The following is a 21,283-nucleotide window of genomic DNA, read 5'->3' on the forward strand; positions in this document are numbered from 1 at the left end:
AGAAGCAACGAAGAGAAGTTTTTCACACCGATTGATCGTATTTTGTTCTCTTTTCGAAAATTTCTTCGACTCCCCGATGAACGTCGAAAAGGAAAAAGCTCGCGGTAAAACTCTGCCGTTTAAGTTCCAAAGTATTCTTTACTGTAAGACGCGTTTCTGAAACGCGTTAGTTGATTACCTTATTACTTTAGTACGTACTCTGCAATAACGTATTTATTCGGTTAATTGACCCTTTGAAACGAATTCTTGGAACGAACCAGCGTTTTACGTGATCCTTTTGGAGTTCTTCGAAATCTTCGACTGGAAAATTGGAAAGTATCGAAAAATCGATATGCTCGAAAATATGGTATCGAAGTGTATTATGTAAACGGTTTGACGAAACCCTTGGTGAATTTTCAAAGAGTTTATCGTTACGTGATAATGCGAAAGGATTACCAAATTGGCAGTGATTAATATTTTGACGATGTTCACGTGGATATGAAGTAAAGGAAGGTAAATATTATTATAAAATCCTTGATTAAATATATTATTTAAGATAACGAAGATACAAGGAGGGAGTAAGTTCATCGCATTTGTACTGGAAAGAGAAATTTATTAGCGATCGTGAATGATGTCCAGGTAATTTCTCAGTTAATGCTTTTAAAGAAGAATAATCACTGGTATTATTTAAAGGCGAATATGCGACGTTCCAGAGGGTTAATCCAAATAAAAATTTCGATACTTCTAGATGGCATTCGAGAGAAAACGACGTTGCTAAAGCGTGCCGAATGTTTTGTATGATTTAAAACGAAATCCGCCCAAATCGTTGTTAACCTATTAAGATTACCAGCAAAACGTAGAGCAGCCAATTTTTAAGACTGGATGGCAGCACAGCTCTCTCGCACTGGATGTTAAGCTTATTATAAATAAGTGAATACATTTAACGTTCCATGTTATGCATGAACAGATCCGCGGATGCAGCAATATGGAAGTGAGTGGCGAATATTTCCGTAATAATTAATAGGTGAAGATCAACTCGTTATCGACTTCCTCGTGGCCCGATTAACCCTTTCCACGCTTGTTTCAGTTTCGATATTACTTCATTCTCTTTTGGAAAAATTTCTGCCCGTTTCTTCGTATCCCTCAGCTTTAAAAATTCCAACGAAATTGTAAAAGTGCATTTTTAACAATAAAATTGTAAGAATATTGCCACAGCGTTGAGAAGAAAAATATATATGTATAAAATAAAAGTTTTAAATATGGAAAAATTAAAAATTAGGGATTTGCATATTGAAAATGATTCAGCTTTTAAGTATCGCTAGGTCTTTGTTACTTTTCGTAAACTGATTTATCGAAACGATCGTAAATTATCGAATTACAGTAAGAGGGGTTAATCGTGAGTCTCGAGAAGCTCGACACGAGTTGGTAGAATCAAACGGAAGTGTCCTTCACGATCGTAAAGAAGCGATAAATGTAATTTTCCTTCTTTCCGAGAGGACGGTACACGGTAGTTCTCACTTTCGTTGATCCGCGGAATTGCCTGATCTAATCAGGCTATCGTTTTAATAAAACGTATAAGGTCGAGTATACGATTAGCGTAAACGAGAAATCCGAGTCGTCCGGTGTCCCCAGAACTTCCTGTGACCTGTTGACTTCCTGTTGACTCGAGTCTCCAGCATCTCGGGGTGCATCAGAAAGCAATGTTCCGAATGAAAGTATCTTTTACAGTGTTTAGGTAATTAATTGTGTAATCGTAAAAGGATCATTATTTAATATACATGTACTGTGATGTAAATATTGTAAACTAAGTATATATACAATATAAAATGTTGCACATATTTATTTGTTCCACGTTAATATTCCCAAAAATATATATTTTACATTAATTTCCTGTACAATTTCCCGGATACATATCCTTTTGCTATTACTTACTACCTAAAAGCAATCTGTATTACCTGCTTTCAGCGTTTCTATATATTTATTTTTCTTTTCTTCGATAAAGGTGGATTTATTTGTACGTCTACGAGAGAAAGGTATAATTGTTCGTCTGTGAATAATATTTTGAAAGTCGGGAAGAATAACAGGCGTTAACAGTAAAAGACATTTTTATTATTAACAGTACGGTTTACAATATTGCGGTAATGTGTGTACAGCATGGGGACGATATCAAATACTCATGCACGATTTTCTTGAGATTTATATACAAAAGCTACAGGCTACGTCTATGTACAATTTGATCTTAAAAATAAAAGAGTTCGCGGGACACGTGTATAATGAGAATTTAAAGAACGCTAACGAGTGTGACCATGTTGTCGTTTGAAATTACCTATCTTTTAATCGAACACTCAATGTTTTCGCGAGCTGCAAATTTGAACGTTAAGCAGGAATAAAGAACAATATCGATGAAATTTCTGAAACGGTTAACGTTATGGAAATATCACGATTCTTTGAAATTGAACGTTAACTTAATACGATTTCGATGCACTGTATATCATGGCGGATAAAACTCGCAAGGCAATTGCTAATTGAGAGAAATGAAACTTTCATGAGCATACTCGTTCGATTGCACTTTTGTCAAATGAAACACTGAAGCCAGACATTTGCTACGAGAAAGCAATCAGGTGCAAATGCGAGCTACGTACTATTTCAATCGAAAAGGAATAAATAATCGTCGTTTTGTCTATTCGTACACTAGAATCCTCACCATGGAATCCTATCCTATTCGTAGTATCACTTTTACTTCTCGCTTTGTTTCAAACAATTCGTTTTTGGTATGTACAAAGAAAGCAGAGAACATCTCGGTTACTGGAAACATCGGGATTCTAGCGAATCTCTCCTTTTCCTTAGAATTCGAAGGGGGCTCGTTCTAAACGGTATCAAATTCTTTCCAATATCCCAACTCCTCGTCGCTTCCGTTCCGCTCCTCCGACAGTCACTGCGAGATCGACGTTCATCGAGATTTGAATAAAAAATTTTACATGGAAAACCAGAATCGCCTTCGAAACGATCGGCGAAGAACCGTGTTAAAATTCGAAAGTAATCACCGGTTTCACGAACAGTTCTTTGACAAAGTTACCCCGTTTGATGACAGAACTGCGCTTGAAGGTGATTGGGCGTCGTTGGGGTGAGAGGTGTCAGAGGGGTGAGAGGTGTCAGTGGACTGCCAGGACTTTCGCTTCCTGCGCTGCCACCCTGATATCCACCCAAATAGGCGCCTACCATGTTCACGCTGGTAGGGTACAAGTCTCCCGGATGATGTTGCATTGGCGGTGAATGATGCACTGAATGTAATGGAAAATTCATACTCTTTTAGGTGTGAAAATATTGGCAGGGAAATAAGGAAAAGATAGTATACTTGAACTTTCATTTTTCCAAACAAACATCCGAAAATCACAATTTAGTCTCTTCTTCCTTTTATCCCGATGCTAGTTGCAATATCTAACCTTGTTCACTGAGTGATAGCGTAACGATTTGAAATTAAGATACTCGATCAATAGAACGATAAAGAATAAATTGTAATTTGTGCTCCACAAAATTTGTAGAAGATGCAGAGTTAGTTTGGAAAACGCGGAATTAAGAAATTGGAGATTTCATTTATATATTAAAATTATTATTATCCACGAGATACTTCTTCATCGAGAGAGAAATATGTTTAGAAAGAGGAATTTCAAAATATTTCATGAAAAGGGTACTCACTTTGCGTCTTGATCTTTCCACTATGCTTCTTCTGCCTGGCCCTCGAGTTCTGAAACCAGACTTGCGTCACTCGTTTGCTCAGTCCCGTGACATGAGCTATTCTCTCGAGATCCTGGCCATCGGGATTGCTGTCCAACTGAAAGTTCGCTTGCAAAACCGAGAGTTGCTCCTCCGTGAAAGTCGTCCTGACCCTCTTCGTCTTGCTGCCTTTGCCGCCGTGTTCGGAGTCGCAGTCTTCCGAGGACGAAGTATTGTTTCCTTCCACGACGTCGAGGTAGTGAGCCTTGCAGAGCAATCTGGCATCCAGCAAGGCGAATTGCTCCCCCGTGGACAGCTGCCGGGAACAGGCGTCGCACGCAAAGCAAGCCAAGTGATAAACCCTTTCCCTGGCCCTTCTCACCCAGTCCCCGGCACCCACGCTTCGGCCACATTTCGCGCATTTTGCACCAAACGTTCTGAAACATCGAAGATGAGAACGCTTAATAGGAAAAGTAGCTTATACACCGATCTTTTCGTATATCTCATTCTCAATTAATACACCGTGTTCCAATAACACGATCCTAGTTCATCCCACATAATTTGATTCGAAAATTCGAAAGAATCGTGAAGTCCTGATACTTTTCGTTTCTTCCTTAATTACCACTACTCTTAAGTAACAAAGATCCGTTTGGTTCATCGACTTAACGTTTCCCTGGTAAATTAACACTCGACTAACAACCTGACTTTTTTCAGCCTCCAGCAGAAAGCGAAGATTCGAAGAGGAGGACGTGGAAGGAAGAGAAGGATATCCGAGGTGCTATTTTGGTCGGGGCTGCAGGTTCATTCAGGACCTCCGTGCACGAGAATCCGATGGTCCTGTCCTCATTAACATACTACTCCGCCACTCGATGTCCCTTGGAGCACGTCAGCAGCGCGGGCCACGGTTTAAGGGTCGCTCGACCTCTCGCGATTCGGCCGGTAGATTACGTCGAGATTATCTCGACGTCTCAGTCCCGCGGCTTCCCTCGCCCTACAAATGACTCGAGCCCTTTGAATTTCAGCCGCCAACACCAGGAAACGGATGACACTGTTACGACTGATGCCTCCAGGATGAAAGATGCCAGCGATTTGTGGCTGGCATTTACAAGGAAAACGATATGCTGGTCTTTTAATGAGATCTTGTACCACGATAGGGCCGAGGCTAGCCAAGATAATGATTGCTGGATTTGGACGTAAGTGATTGGCATTTGAGTTTATTATACGGGTGAACGGGTGAAAATATTCCCAATTTAATAATTCATCGCATTTACATCGTTCCACTATGCGGACTTATCGTTTAACGATCTAACGTTATTCGTATGTAACGAAAAATCATTGGATTACCATCGAGCACAGGTTGCCTGTTATATAATTAAGAGTGAGAATATGAAATGCGATAGCTTTCATTTCGACGACTGAAATTGGGCAAGGACGTGATTTATTAGATGCACGTGCGTTCAAACGTAAGGTATTTAATTATTTTATGATAGAATATTACTTCTTTGCGTTAGAAACTTAGCAATTATATAAAGCAGGTGGACTGCAGTCTGTACGAGTAACTTGTTCCCCGTGGTCAAGAAGAATTTCGCTGCGACGAGAGAGAGGAGAGGGAGAGAAGAAGTATAAGCAGTAAGTGAAAAAGAAGAATGGAGAATCGACCGAAGGGTTGCTTATTGTATGGAAAAATATGGTAAGCCACGGAAGGATTAGTCCGTTCACGAATTGCACCGTCACCGTCGCATCCGAGATATTTTCGGGCATTATTGGTTATGGTGATCGTGAACGGGGCACGCCTAGGAGCGTGTACGCGTTCCCGACGAGACATCGAGACCTGACTCTGCATACTTTTTTCACCCTCTCGAAACTTTGTCCGGGATTTAATGACACAGCTAAGTTACTACTCCATTTCTACAAATGGAATATAAATTTCTCTCGCATTTCTTTACAAAACCGTTTTTAAATTATCTAACGATCCGACGATAAATTTTGTCATATTATTTGGAGAAATAATAATCAGAGAAATCGGTTATTTATTAATTTCGAATCGACTGTGATACTATAAATATTTGCTTTCGTGGATGAGACGTAAATCCTTTCGTGGATAATCTAATAAATTTCTCGTCCTTATAATTAAGTTAGAGTCTTTGTAATTTACAGCGACAAAATTATTCACGCTTTCCTTTATACGTTATAGCAACCGAGATGCCTTCCAACGTTTCTTTCATCGCCACGACTAAATAATGCGAATGCTGAAAATTACAATTCTCGTCCACTCGCTACCTGTCCTCCCACCAAATAGAATCGCTAGAATATCCCCACAAAATACTTGGATAATCACATGAAACTCGGTGTTGGCAACGCGTAGCATTCATAAACATCCAATTGAGTCGTTGGAGATGTTTTGCGAGCCATCGCGGAACACCTCTATCTTTGCCGCAAACCAGCAAGAAACCAGCAAAGTGCAAAAGATGACGCGATTTTTCAGACCGACGTCGAATTTGGGGACCCGTGAACGTTCGGTGAGGTGTCATTAGCATAAATAGTGGCGCCACCCCTTTCCTTTTCCGCCGCGTTTACGTCGGTTCAGGCGAAAGAGAGAAGGGTAGACGGGCAGAAGCAGCGTGTAAGCAGACCAGAGGAACTGGTATTGGGTATCTATAAATCTTCAGGGCCGTACATCGGCTACCAAACGACCCCGCCCTAATTTATTCATTTGTTCTTCCACATAGGCGGGCCCTATAAGTCAACGGGGGATTAAGTCGGCCGCTATCCGACCTCTGCACGGTAGAGAATTCATGGTCCCCCTTGTCCCTTCGATCCTCATTCGGCTGCATTCGATTCTCGCGCTCCGCAGCCAGATCACGATCGCGATCTTCGATATCATCGGAGATATAAATGGAACGCGTGATAAATTACAATGTCCACGGTATTTTGCACTTGAATTATTGTTTTCGCAGATAGTACCACGGTCGCGTGTATGAGGGACGTTTACGTTGGAAAATTAATCCTTCGTTTGTGGAAGTGGAGACCTGTTATCGGGAAACTAGTATTTTACTCGTAGCGAATTCTCATTTGCGAGAGTTCGGTGTATCTATGTGCACATGTGGTTATAAATCGTTATTCAATACGTTATTCAACGGTACGTTCCAACCTGTGAGATTCTGAACTTGCTCGAGAGCAGAAGCCTAAGTACACCTGAGCATTATATTATAAAAATTATTAACTCGACGTTAACTTGCAGGTGAAGGTTTTCATACCCACACGTGCTACCAAGACTCAGCATGGGGTTCCTGTTTCGAGCCAATCTTTTAGTATGGTCCAAACTGAAGCGGTACCATTTAAGACATCTGGATATTTGTTCTAACAGGTAAATAACGTGTTACGCTATTTTATTATACCCTTTACTGAAACAAATGTAATATTATAATTTTCTTCCAGTCAAAAAGAATTCACTTCGCGATAAAGTTTCCTTTCGCGTTAATTATTATACTTAGGTCAGTGTGAATTACTACCACGAATGAAATACCTTTCGCTACAGTGCCAACGATCACGCGACACTTGGAAGCAACCCGAACATCAGTTAAACAGCCTTGTCGTTGGAAATTACCTAAAATTATCGATTCCCTTGGCATGTTTAGAAAATCGTCGAAATCGTGGCAGCAGAAATGGAGATTACCCCCGGGTTGCGGCGTCGTGCCTCGAATCCGATGCCTTTCTCAGGAGGGCGTAGGCATTCGCATTTAAGTGCCATTAAGGCAGAAACGATAAGGTCGTGATTAAAGCGGCGACCGATTCACTGTCGCGGAGCATCGGCCACACTGAATTAAGAGAACCGGAATTTCGACGCTGGCATCGCTAATAGAGCGATTTCTGGTTCATCCTGCTCTCTTGAACCCGCGTCCTTTCCTTCGCCGCGCTCTTAGCTTTTTCTTCTTACTTTTTCTATCTTCGTCCCTCTTTTTTATATACTCTTTCTGTTTCTTTTTATCCTCGTCTGTGGAACGACACGAGGAAAAGATCGTGGAAGGAGGCGGAGAATAACGTCGGCGAATATTTATTAATTTAAAAGACACCCGTCCCGGTTGAAAAGCACCGACACACGAGGGTGGACCAAAGAGAGGGAATCACAGCTGGCTTCGAGCTGCCTTACGAGGCGAATTCCTTAGACCTCTGGAACACTGGCAGTCTTTGCTCGTGACTCGGCAGCCACGCACACGCGTGCCTGTATTTTCGTGTTCTCCAGCGGAAAGTATCTCGTGGAATCACTTTACAGTCGGTCAAGTCGATACCGTGACGCTACCGAGAGTGATAGACCAAGGAATGTGGATGAAACAGAAGGATCGGGGAAAAAATGAACTCCAAGGACGAAGATAACGTTAATTAACGAAATTATCTAGGATAATCATCTCCTAAGAGTCCAATTTGAATGCATAATTTTATCTCGAAGAAGTACTACGGATTCTCGAAGTATATTTCGCTGTAGATCAAATGCTCGTAGATGAAGTTTCATATCGGATAAAATCGAGCGAAATTAATAAACATTTACGTTGACTTGGCTACCAGGTTGATAATGACTGTGGCGACTGACTGAATGCGAAGATTGAATGCAATGGTGTAGGTGTCTTCAGTCTCACCTTACCGGTTGATGATTAATTGTCCATCTTCGTCCTTTCTTGCCTCGTAATAAATTTTTGCCCGAACTGCATCAAAGTTGAAAAATTATTTACACTTATTCCAGCACTTTCCTGTATTACCCGACGGTATGTGGAATTAAATGGTAAACAATTTCAGACAAGAAGGACCATCGAGGAGGATCTTCTCTCACCAGCAGAGGTGAAGAGGAAAATTTTGAAACTTCTCTTCGAAAGCTAATTCAACGAAATCACTACCACTATACGCAGTGCCTACGCTTTTGAAATTTATCCACTGGTGAAATGAACACGAGCAAATCGAGAGGTGCAAATCGACCACGAGGAGGTCGTTCATTGTACCATTTCCTATCAGAGCGAATACGAGTTTGTCGTGAACGCGACGTGTGTCGATCGGAAAGCGCCATCGCGAATATTCGTGCACGGCCCGGTCGAAAAGGCGATCTTTTCTTTTCCTCCACGGACTTGTAACCGCGAGAAAACGTCAGTTGAGATGTCCTTTATTCGTACCCGGTATCGGGCCAGCTTCAACGTCACAACGTGACTCGCAGCTCGCGCCCGAGCATGCGTGGTACACGTATATGCCCGGTGACGTGAATAGCCGACTGTACGCGTGAGGTCCAAAGAAGAAGAAGAGGAAGACGAAGAGGATGAGAAAGAAGAAGAAAAAGGAGACAGAACCAAGAAGAAGGAAAAGATAAGAGAAGCAAGAAGAAAGCTACATCGGAAGACATTAATCACCCACTGGCGAATCTCTCGACCCTACGTCGAATACGCGCGTAAGGATATCTGTTCATCTGCGGGAATATCTGCACCCACGTGACGGCCACGTGACTGGAAAGGAGAGCCACCTTTTAGCAAAATCACCGTAATCATATTTTCTCGTTCCGCGATAAATTGGTTCGTTTAAGACTACGTCCGAAGAGAGAAACGCGGAACGGAATGATTAATCGTTGAAACACTGGCGACATGCTTTAAGGTACTTTGGATCTCGTTAATAATTGCGAACAAGTATGGGAAAAATTCGAAATCTTATTTGGACTCGCAAGCATGCATTTTTCAAGATATTTTATTCTTCTGCGAAAATTTCAGTGAAAATTTATATCTCTTACAGCTATGATAGTAGCTTTTCTAGTAGAAGTTTTAGACTCTCGAGAACTGCTTATCGAACAAGTTCCGTGAAACCTGTACTGTCGAGATAGATATCAATTACTTTCGAGTAATATTCAACGATACCACATGGTAATTTGTTACGAAAACAAAACGAGAGACTTGTCCTTTCACGCAAAGGCTCGAAAGCCACTGGGACCATTTTGGCGAGTCACGAGTTCGTAATCCAGAACGATACCCTTCGAAATCTATCCCAAGGGACTTGTTCGTAGAATCCTTTGAAACTAGCTGCTCGACAGGGTGCCCGAGATATCTGTTATACCAATGTCAGCGTACTCCGCAAGAACTGTCCTGTAAGTCGAACAAATGATCGTTCTTTCCAGGAGCTCCCGAGTGGTAGTCGAGAAACGTCCTCTTAAGCTTGGCTTTGCTCACCGGTTACGTATCAGTGGGGTGTCTCTGCCGACTTCGATCAGCCGGAATATTATTGGATTCATCGATAATCCCTCGTGTTGCTTCTGGATCGCGGGACAACTGTCCCTCCTGGTCGATTACGGATCGCGACTGAATGATGGAACGCTTTGGTTTGATGAACGAGGTACCACAGCCTCTCGAGGATGCTTCGAAGGGAAGGTTTAACTTTGTCCGCTGATGGATACGTAATCGAAGATGTTTTATAGCTAACTATCCATTTAGCGAGATAATATGGATAAGGGGAAAGTGTGCAAGGGAGACGAGTGATTTTAAATACAAAAATTGAATTAGGCTGAAGTTATTTAACCCTTTGCACTCGGCGATTGTTTCGTTACAGGAACATAGTAATTCGAAGACTGTCTGCCATAAAATCGACGATATTTTTTTGAAACGATAAATAAGAAATCGTGTACAAATTAAGACGTAGAATTATTTTAATACGATATTCCACGCATCGTTGAGTAATTGTGAATTTCGTATATTAATTAACATCCATCTTTTGAATCTGATTAAATGGCGACTGAGGGGCGCCTCTCGAGCGCAAAGGGTTAATTTCTAAATGCATCATGCGAAGGAGATTCGATGTCTGAAAGAATTCGCATTGCACTATAAAATACCAGAAAGATGCGTCATAAATCGAAAGTCGAGAGTTCGAAATAACGTCTAGACGCTGTTATCGCGTAAATCATGGAAGGAACCTTAGCGAGAAGTAATTTGAAACTAAACGCCATCGTTTAGCAAGAAGTATACAGTTTTCTGCGTCTCCGGTGGTATAAATCACCGAACCCTAGAAACCCAGAAACAGAGGTTTCTCGCTGATTCGAGAAATAACTAATGTTAAACTTGGACACCAGGATCCAGTGACCCTGGAAATAGAAACCAGTTGTACTTACAAGGCGTAGTCGTGCCTGCAGTAAAGCCGCATCCCTCGAAGAAAACAGGAGTGCTGATCGTGCAGGGGCCTTGCACAGGCGCAACATTTCAGACACCTGGAATGCCAGGTACGACCCCCTACACAGAGGACGGTGCGCTCGCGGACGCTTTCCCCGCAACCACCGCAGTCCATTTCCATTCCATCGTGGCTGTCGTTGTTGCTGATAGTGGTACCGACCTTCTTGATGCTGGCCACGTTATTATTGTTCGCGTTCACGTTGTTGTTGTTCGAACACAGGATGCTGTCCGTGCACTCTGTCTCCGTTTCGATTTCGGTCTGAAACGGGTTTATTTTCAACTGTTATCTCGAGTAGAATAATGTCAGAGTGATCCAGGGTCTAATTATTAAGGATCATCGGCGAACAAAGAATCGGGGATGATTCCGACTTTAGAAATTTAACGTGAAAACTAAAACTAAATCACGATTTATGGAAGTTGCGCAAAGTATTCAACTGTCCTCTTTCTGAATTGTTAAATATACCGAAAAGGAAAACTCCTTTTTACGATACCGTAACGAAAAGCAGCATATACAAAGATCATTTTCACGAGGCTTAAGAACAAATAATTCCCGGTGGATCTGAGCAAGTTAATTAACAAAGCGACCAGCTGACACACAGAGGAAGCAGCTTTACCCACTATTCTCGCCAATTCTTTGTCCACGTATCGCAGTTTAAAACCTGTATTCATACTCTACTATTTCCCACCCTCTAAAGTCTCTGGAAGCATCTCTAAAAACATCGTGTTCAAGCAGCGCGAACGCAGTTCCATCAATAAACCTCTCAAACAGCTGCTACGAGTCTGTGCACGGTGTCGTCGCGAGATTTAATGCCGCGGCATTAAAACGGGCACTTTATATCGAGTATTGGATAGAAAAGAAGGCGAGCCACGGTATTAACGTTATTAGAAGAAGCGAGGATCGCGCTGCGGCTAGAATTTGTTGGCTAGTGAAACCGGCACGGCTCGATCGATTCATAAAGCGTGTGTACGCGTCGTACAAGAACACCTTATAGGCGGCCGATCGTTTCCGGGTGTGGAGTACGGAAAGCTTGGCTGCGGGCTCCAAATCTCAATTAATACTCGGCAAAGTGAAATAATAAACGAGCAGACGGCCGCCGGCTGATAAATGATGCCGCTCTGGGCATGATCCCTCCGTTCCTCGACGACTGGCCTGGCCCAACGTCCACGATTCGCATGACTACGCACACATCGTGCATCAAGCGTGCGTGCACGCGAAACCACCTTTAGGCAGGCGCAAATTTGTTCATTGTGTCCCTTGAAATTTAAGCGACACCTATGCTTAGAAATCCTAGCTGGTTTATTCGCAGCTTCCTTTTAATCGAACGCCGAGGGATTTTGGAAATTTCCACATCGTCTCGAAAGCTTGTCTTTTACTTAGTCCTTGTCTTTTACTTGGCGCTTGCACTTCCGCGAGAAGAGTGTGTGGCAAACGACGCGTTCCGCGTGCGCAATTCATCGGCAGGGGTTGAAAAATGGTGCAGTTGAAACTGTTCTTTTAAGTGCTTCTGAATGTGCCGAGAGTCGAGTAGAATATCTAGTTTATCTAGTATTTTAATGTATCGATATGTCGGTGCAACATTTTTCTCGAATATTCAAATACTTCCTTAGTCTTGCTCTCTTACTCTGTCAGTTTACGCGGTTCGTCCGAGACGAGAAGGGTTAGGTTAGGTTCGTGACTAATAATTCGTGACTAAGGAATTTAAATTCGCGAAAAATTGGTAACGCGATCTTTTCGTCGAACGAGGGCGAAACGCGGAATTCTGTATTGACAGGGGGAGGGTAAGCTTCCAAAATAATCCACTCTACGATAGATCACCCTAAACTGACATTCCAAAGCGAGATCTAAAACGGATCTATGAATGAACCACGCTCAAAGAGCTAATTGATTGAATGCGCGAGAGATATCGTGGGCCTCTCGTTTAATTAATTAGACTCGTTCGTGAGAGTGATCGAGGGATCTGCTCATCGCCAACTATAAACCGGAAAGAGGTTCCTATAAGACTAGCCGTGCGAAAGCTGCGAATGTCATCCGCAGAATTTACTACGGACGATATATTAATTTACATTGGTATAATATTCGACAAGATTTATCGTTCGACTCAGCGATTGGGCTATTAAATCCAAGGGATTTGTTAATAATCCTAAACCGAGCGATGGCAAAACCTCGGATAGGGTCGTAGGTCTAAAATATTTGTTTTACCAAACTTTTTCGGTTCTTTTAGTCAGCTTGAAATGGTAGAACGAAAATGGCTCTATTCGTTAGAAAAAGGCTTTACATATATCCTTGCGAATATCTAGTAACTTATTTTCCCGCGGATCTAAGTTTGAATCAAGTTTCAATCTCGATATGCAAAATCGATATGCAATCGTCGAATTGTATCTCTTGGAATCCTTCATTGAGCTTCAACGAATTGTTCCTTTGCTTCTAATCTCTCTCATTTCCTCTGCATACATTCATTTGCGAACCCTCTATTAACCCCTTGTACTTGGACAATGTTTTCATACGTATGTATGTAACTCTTGCAATGGGGGGCATTTTATTAATTACCAATAGTCAGCTTCTTTCAATTTTTCACAGGTGAATGTAAGATCAAATAAGAAGATTCTACGTTACCAACGTCGCAGTGACGGCGCCAATGAAGTGCAAACAATGAAGAAAAACAACGCAACAAAATTTACCATGTACTCTCTCACAATGCCAAAAGAAGAATTTCTACGTTGCCAACGTCACTGTAGCGGCGCCAATGAAGTGCAAAGGATCAACCTAATCCTGTAATTAAACACGGGATAGTATTTTCATGGTGAGAAACGGCTTTTCGAGCAAACCAAATGCAACGCGACAAATTCCACGTACTCTCGCGCAATGCCAAAGCAGGATCATCGATTAAAATGCATTCATCCTCTAACACGTGGTCGTTCATTAGTCAAGGACCGCTTGAAACAAACCTGTACTACCTAGGGTTTCGAGCGCGATTAATTGACAATCCAACGACACGATGCTTCGCCTTTTTTCTCCCGCTTTCTTTCGGACTTGTCGCGTCGTTTGAGCAAGGGTGGGCTGAAAGAGAAAGACAACGAAAGGAAGAGAGAAAGTCATTGTGAGTGCGTAGAGAGATAAACGCAAAGATAACGCGTATCTGATCTGTATGCAATTTTTTTCTTATCGCTGTCACGGCACACGTGCTCGTACGCACACCTGTGCGTGCACACGTGCGTGTGTGTACGCCGGTATCGCCGGGACAGCGAGTCTTGCTAATATTAATTGGTACACGAGTAACGCACAAAGGTTATTGTTCGTCTCAGCGTGCAATCAATGAGTTAATTACGTTAGGTTCCGTGATTTATAGTCTGTTCCCGTGTTTACTTCCTTCCCAGCGAATCCGATATGCAAATCTTGTCTTCGGCGCAATTTGATCGAACGGATCACGATGGGAGTCACGGTTGGCGAGTTTGGGAAACAATCGCGAAGGATGTATCCTTCGACAGCTTGTGTGCAATAGATGCTGCATTCGTCAGACTTGTGCAAACACAGTTCGCTCGTTTAAAATCGAAGAAACCAAGACTGGAATCCCCGACTGCGAATTTTATTCCTTAACTCTTTGACTGCCACGCCGAAATCACACGTGTCGCTCAGGATGTTATTATTTTTATTATTCAAAGCATATAATGGCAAAATAATAATAATTCTTACCCAATGGAGGGTTTATCCTGTTAACGGTCACAGGTGACCACCGTGGCGCTCTGGTAAGGGTTGACAGCGACAAATTGAAACAACCCTTCGTTTATTTTAACCAACTATTCGCATTCTTTATTTCGTCACAAGAGAAACGTCCAGATTGTATTGGTGAAGTGTGTAGAAGATATTACTAAACGGTATTTGGTCATTCTATATATAACAGTAAGATATGTGCACGCTTCTAACTTCAATTGCACGATTATGAAGCAGCATTTATGATTATTTTCTGAGGTGTGTTTATGTCAAGGCCAAAGGCAACCAAATCTACCAATGATCTTGAAAGATCTACCAAAGACTTGCAATATATAAACTTGAGCCCAAACTCGGACAATTCGTGATCCATCAGCGTGGAGTTAAGTTGGCAAAGTTGGACGCGTGAATTTACATACGAATCAACGAAAGAACGGCTGGAACAACCGTGAAAAGAAGAAACGTGGAAAGAAAAGGAGCGTTGCACAACCGACACCTCAAGAAAGACAACATCGACGACAGCCAATTTCGAAGACGCTACAGGCCTCGTCTTTTTCGTTCCGTCTTCCTCTATCTGTCCTTTCCCTCCTTGTCGCGCCTTCTCCCGTCGGCCAGTAATCATTTCACGTTTAACTGGACGGTCATTGATTTATGATCTGCCGAAGGCAAAGTTGAACTTCCCACCTGTGATTTATACCTTCTGGCATTTCGATCTTCCCTCGGAAAGCGAGCTACGTTTCTCTTCGACGTAACACCGTCGATTAATACGCCGTGTCGCGCACCGTACGATCCTGGCCATTCCGACGCGATTATTCCGCTGAAATAACCGGAAGTTCGTCCGGTAGGATACGAGAAATAATTTTCCATCGAAATCCATTCGATTTTCCCCCGAGACTCCCGTCGAATATCCGTTGCCTCGGTTTCCGTTCCGCGGATCGTCTGAAAATCCTCCACGCCTTATTTTCTAGGGAAAATACAGAGAGGCAGGGTAAAGTGAAATATAGTTAGAAAGATTTGACGAACGATTTAGAAAGTATGGGTAACGAGCATGATTAGCTTCAAAGGTGTTTTGGAACTTAAAATCCACGTAGACTTCGTCGCTATTTAGAATATTATAAATATTCTTCAACTTCCGTTGAAAATTTTTATATCCTTTTCTGCCATCTTTAATTTCCTAGTTTTCTATACTTCACTCTTGTAGCTTCCTATTTTTCTTCTTCTAATTACACGTTCGAGTATTATCTTTCCACGTACAGTAGACAATACGCGAATCTGATAATTCGCAACGTTGGAATGTCGGTGTCTCGAGTTTGCAACTACCAAGACTCGATCGCGGTTAATCATAAATCCCTATTATCGCGTAATAAACGCTGCACAAGGAAAATATTGTATAATACCCCCATCGAGTGTCGGGTTATGTAATTGCGACTCGTTAATCCCATTGTTTGTGCACGAGACATTTTCACGCTTCGCGTGTCGAATTAAATCTCGAAAGTATTCGATATGCTAATAAAGATTACACAAATATTTATTCAATTTTCCTTCGTGTTGATTCTCGATAAATCATCGCTCGTAATTATGCACAGTCTCGTTGTTTCGAGTAGCAAGTCGTAAAGACCAGGTAACCGCTGGTATATTGTTTAACATTTGGAACAAGTATAAAAGGTGCGAACGTTGACCAAGGGGTTTGTAATTACCTGCCGGTTGCGTAACGGTAGAACAAACGCGAAACCGAAGAATAGGAAGGTATTTCGATGACCGTAGAATTTTACAATCGCGTCATCCCAGCTTTACGATCTACGGAAAAGCGACTGCACGGAATTCGAGGGGTAATTTACAACTGGTCAAGATTCGTCGTCTCCTCTCGAATACCCTAAGGAAGCTCCTCGAGATGGGACAAGAAGGGTGCATTTCTTCGAAACGGAATTCCACTTTAGTAGCTCAAAAAAATAACTCTCCTTCGAGCAACAGAATCCCAGAAAATTGTCATTAACGGTATCCTTTGTTCCATGGCTAAAATCAAAACCAGTCGCTTGGTAAAAATGCATTTTCTATTGAAGATCGTTCGATTGAAAGAATAATAATATCTACTCAAAATTGAAGCAGATAAAAAATAATTTGAATAAAGATGTCGATACCTGGATGTCAGTCGTTGACACTGAACCAACCACGGTCCAATAACCGGTAAATGAAAAAGAATTAGAATTTATAAGAAAAATAGAATAACTGGAGAGATTGGAGAAATAATCACACGTTCATTAGAAAAGAAAATCGCCAAAACGAGTGGCTGAGACGATGACTTTTAATTTTGAGGAATTTTGAGGGACAGTTCTGAAAACGGTCACTTAGAGCTTGGTAGATTTAGCGTTAATACAGTCCTCGTTTATCATCTAGCTTCTCGAAACCAAGCATATATCTTCGACATTCGTGTTATAAACGTAAAATACGTTTAGTCGACCATGAAATTGAAATTAGAACGTAAATCCGCAATTTTCTGTCAACCCATCTGACAAACACGCGCGATGCACCATTGCACATTTTAATACTGTTATCTATCTTACATGATTACCGTTTAAAAGTCCACAAGAACGAACGATGCAACGATCTGCGAGCCAGTTCACGAACGAATCGAATTTTCGTGGAAGGAAAGAAGGAATTTTTCAATCGAGCGTTCGTAGGTGGACGCGATGCTCGAAGAATGCAATCAGCGAGTAGTTAAGAAGAATAATAGGAGTCATTTTTTATTCGTCAGCACTTCGGGGCGACGGAGATGAGCTGACAAAGTGAGAAATGCCAGGGTGAAGAGGTCAAACGGGCCTCACTACCGACTACCGGACACCGAAGATGCTCGTACACATCCGATTCGTCACTTGGCTACACGGACGGACGTTTAATGGCACGAGCGAGTACCATTCCGCGTGATTTATCGGCCTTATACGTTTCGCCGGCGATCGTAAATAATTTTTCGCAATATTTCAAAATTATCTCGACCGTCGCCTCGTTTCGTTGCAGGAACAGTTTTTAAGAAAAACTCGCCGCTCCAACTTTGTGTACGTTGCGTCTGACGTTTACGAGTTTCCTATGGAGCATTATGCAGTAGTATAACAACAACGAATGGAGACGTGATGTTGTTAATCGAACCGTGGAATGTTGTTGCAGCTACAAACAGATAAAAATACGAAGAAACTTCAAGTGAAACACCGTAGAAGACTGTAAGGGACGTTAAATGGTGGATGAGAGATATGGATATCGTAATTGGAGATCAAGATAGATCGTTTTCAACATCGTAAATCGATTTTGGTACTATTTACAATATCGTCTTCTGTTGTTACGTATGATATATCTTATCTCTTTCAGGCACGCTTATATGATCCCTTTATTAGTAAAAATATACCAATTTTGTTGCATTTAAAACTGGAATCCTGTGCTGTAAAGAATTGAGAAGGCGAAGATCGTAGCAGACATCAAACATTATAATCGAGGTTTTACAGTGAAATTTGCGAACAAGCAGTATGATTTTAACGAGATGTTAATATTCCAAGCGAAATAAGAATGCAGTGAAACGATAGAGAACAATTTTGAAGTAAAATATCGAATCGAAGGACGCGTTTGTATATGCTGCTTCTGATATCTATCTGCAAATAATCTGCAAGGCAAACGTTTTACTCGACGCATTGAAATATTCGATTCTAATTAATGCACGGTAAATATGCAAACCGTTTATCCTAAGACGATTCACCGATCAATCAAAATCAGATCTAAAAATAATCAAATATTCCTCGTCTGAGAAAATCTGTTATGATATTTAATACTTAATTAGGCAATTAACGGGCAAACAGCATTATAGAAAAGTAATGACGATAATCGATAAGAAGATGCTTGACGTCAGGCAATAATACATTAAGGTAAATCTAACAAATTTATCATGTATACCTATCTACAAATGTTTTGCGTTTAATTAACATAGCATGCTTGCTATTAACGCCATTAAACCCATGACGTTGAAAAAGGTTGTTGACGTTCGACGATGAACCATCGAAAAACTTTCAACCCGATCGTAACATCGATTTGGAAAAATAAATAGAACGCAGCTGATTACACGATTCGCGCATTTTTCGCCAGTTAGTTACTTTTGCCTGAAAATAGTCAAGCACGTCATCCAGCCACTGTCAATGATTCGAATAAAATTGCGATCGAAAATAGCAAACATTTCGTTTGATCTTTCATATTTGACAAACCGAGGCAAATGGAATGGTAGTGGAAGAACTATGACGCGATATCAAATATGTATATGCCCACTGATTAATTTTTATTATCAAAAAATTCAAACGACTGAACGAGTAGTAGAAATTTAGTTTAGAACGAACCCTGCTTCGATGCTACTCCGATAATATCGCCAATGATCTACTGGTATTTTATCAAAGTACTTGTTCTTATCGAAACAAGCTATTTATCCAGTGGATGAGATCACGAAAAATATACGTCAACCAGAACGATTAGTCATCTCTCTTCAACGATTAAAACCGTATTCGTCTATGATAAACTTGGAAGTGGTCAATATACCACGCGCTTCGATTAAACTACCCCAATTTGGAAACATCTCCGATCCAGCAACCCCCTAATCATCCCCGAGTCTGAAAAGCCTGGTTCAAATCTTAACGCACTCACCTTCATCTTTCCACGTTCCTGAGACTCTTCCCGATCACGAGCTTCGTCTCTCCAGTTCCATAATCATCGAGCAACCGGAAAAGAGTCGCCTATCGAAGTGCACGTGCTACAGAAGCATGCCAGGAGTTCTATCCACCGAGTTCGTTCACAACACTTGGTCCATAAACGTGAAACTGAAACTCGCGCTACTACCGGCGATCCAGCCCTTTCGAGCGAGCCTTCGGGATCGGGATCGAAGCAAACCGAAGCAACGAGGAATAAAAAAAGGAGGTATCGTGGCTGAACTGGAAGATCGAAAAGGATCACAGAAAATACCCTGTCCAGATCCGTGGCCCGGGGAAGACTGGCATCCTCGATTCTGCCCCTTCCACGCGCTGCAATCGTCGCCTCGGTCGCTCACGCACACGGCCGTCCGCTTCTTTGCACAGCTTCCACGCTATGCACTCGCTGTTTCCGTATACGTGCACGGGCCAGACGACTCTGTGTGCACGCGGCAGGACACGCTGGTGGGGAATCGTGTTGCGTGACTCGACTCGGGGTTGTTCGTGACGCTAGGTGGCACAGAAACGACACTGTTCAGGACGAAGACCCCTGAAACGAGAACGAAGCTCCGCCCACCAGGCCACGCCCATGTTCCGTGCGCTCCTACGCGCCGCTGTAACCCCTGGTATCGTAAAGTTGCGAGGTCGCCGGAGTGGGGGAAATCGCGACTCTCTCCAAGCGAATCACACTCGAATGGAATTTCTGCGGGCAACGTGTTTCTCGTAGCCCAGCGTCGCTCTTCCTATTTCTTCTTCCTTTTTCTCTCTCCTTCTCTTCCTTTTTTTTCACCGATCGCGTCTCTCACTTTCTATTTCTTTCCCGTTTCTTTTGTCCCCGTCTTCGACCTCTTCTCGCGTTTCCTTGCACACCTTCCCGCGTACTTTTCATCCCTTTCGCCTCTTTTTCTTCGTTCCGGTCTGCCGGTTAGATTTGTTCCTTCTTCGGCTCTTCTCGTCGCCTCGTCTTCTCCTTTTTTCCATTCGCTACAGTCCACCCGATCTTCTTTCCTTCCTGTTCCTTATCGCTCGCGTGTTTTCGTCCTTTCGTGCATTCTCTTTGTCCCTGCTGCGGCCTTTATCTTGTTTTCTTTCACGCAGCCTTTTGATCGGTTTCAGAACCGATACCGAGGTTTATCTCCTCTTCGTTCGCTCTTTAATTCCTTCCTTTATTTTCCTTCGTTAATTACCTTTAATTAGTCGAGGTGTTGTAAATTTAAATACTTCATTTTCGTTAATATATTCTAGAAATAATTTATGCCGTATATGGGACAGCTGCTATCAATGGCCTCACGATCTTCTGAGATTCTTTGCTCGACGAGCAAGGCTGCGTTGAAAAATTAAGAGATAATAAATTCGATAAATCCGATGTTTTTAATAGTTTCGAAAATAAAATAGCTACGAAATAGATTTAACGTGTTTATTAGGCGATAATAATTTATGGATTCGAGTATGTATTCTTTTACTATCGCAATTTCGTGGAAAATAAATGAATCGTGAATCGACATTCAAATGAAGCAGGCATCGGTGTACTTGGTACGAATTCCTTATTATTATTTTATTGTTTGTTCTATGTCTCGATTATTCGTCTCGCACCCCTTTACTTCGATTATCGTGTCCACATTGCTAAAACTAAATATCGTATTTTATTTCTCATTCCGAGTAAATTACAAACCCAATTAAAGTTGAATAAAAATTTGTTTAATTGCTTTCATTACGCTTCTCAACGATAGTCCAACAAATATTTCATTTGCTCGCTTTGCATTTAAATATCGGGTAAAAATGTAAACGACAATCAAACGCAAAGTGGACGTTTAAAAAAATATGCTAAAGGATCGTAATTTGTTTATCATGGACATATTTGGTTAATTATTTACGATATTTGATTAGTCAGCATGCTTACAATTAAGAGCGTGCTTTTAAAAAATTCATAAATTGATATCGATTCGAACGATAAGTTCTCGAAACATACCTGATCGATGCTTGCTTAATTT

At 41.8% G+C, this 21,283-nt stretch overlaps 1 protein-coding gene across 1 annotated transcript; it reads right to left on the reverse strand.

The window, feature by feature from the left end:
* Positions 1 to 3,051: 3,051 nt before the first annotated feature.
* Positions 3,052 to 19,305, reverse strand: LOC108552764 (LIM/homeobox protein Awh). The gene is made up of 4 exons (XM_017907424.1): positions 19,252 to 19,305; positions 10,820 to 11,136; positions 3,676 to 4,130; positions 3,052 to 3,260 (listed from the first exon to the last, which is right to left on the reverse strand). The coding sequence occupies exons 1-4, from the start codon at positions 19,255 to 19,257 to the stop codon at positions 3,052 to 3,054; spliced, it is 987 nt and encodes a 328-aa protein (XP_017762913.1). The 5' UTR covers positions 19,258 to 19,305.
* Between the last annotated feature and the right edge of the window lie 1,978 nt (positions 19,306 to 21,283).

This window comes from Eufriesea mexicana, unplaced genomic scaffold (assembly GCF_001483705.2).
Source record: "Eufriesea mexicana isolate 0111107269 unplaced genomic scaffold, ASM148370v2 scaffold7999, whole genome shotgun sequence".
Classification (NCBI taxonomy): Eukaryota; Metazoa; Arthropoda; class Insecta; order Hymenoptera; family Apidae; genus Eufriesea; species Eufriesea mexicana.

Bases quoted from the DNA above. Each gene is read 5' to 3' on its own strand.
- LOC108552764 (XM_017907424.1), bottom strand. The intron at 4,131-10,819 runs GTAAGTACAACT...TCGATGTTTCAG, and splicing joins TGCAGGCACGACTACGCCTT to AACGTTTGGTGCAAAATGCG. The intron at 3,261-3,675 runs GTGAGTACCCTT...CATTACATTCAG, and splicing joins TGGAAAGATCAAGACGCAAA to TGCATCATTCACCGCCAATG.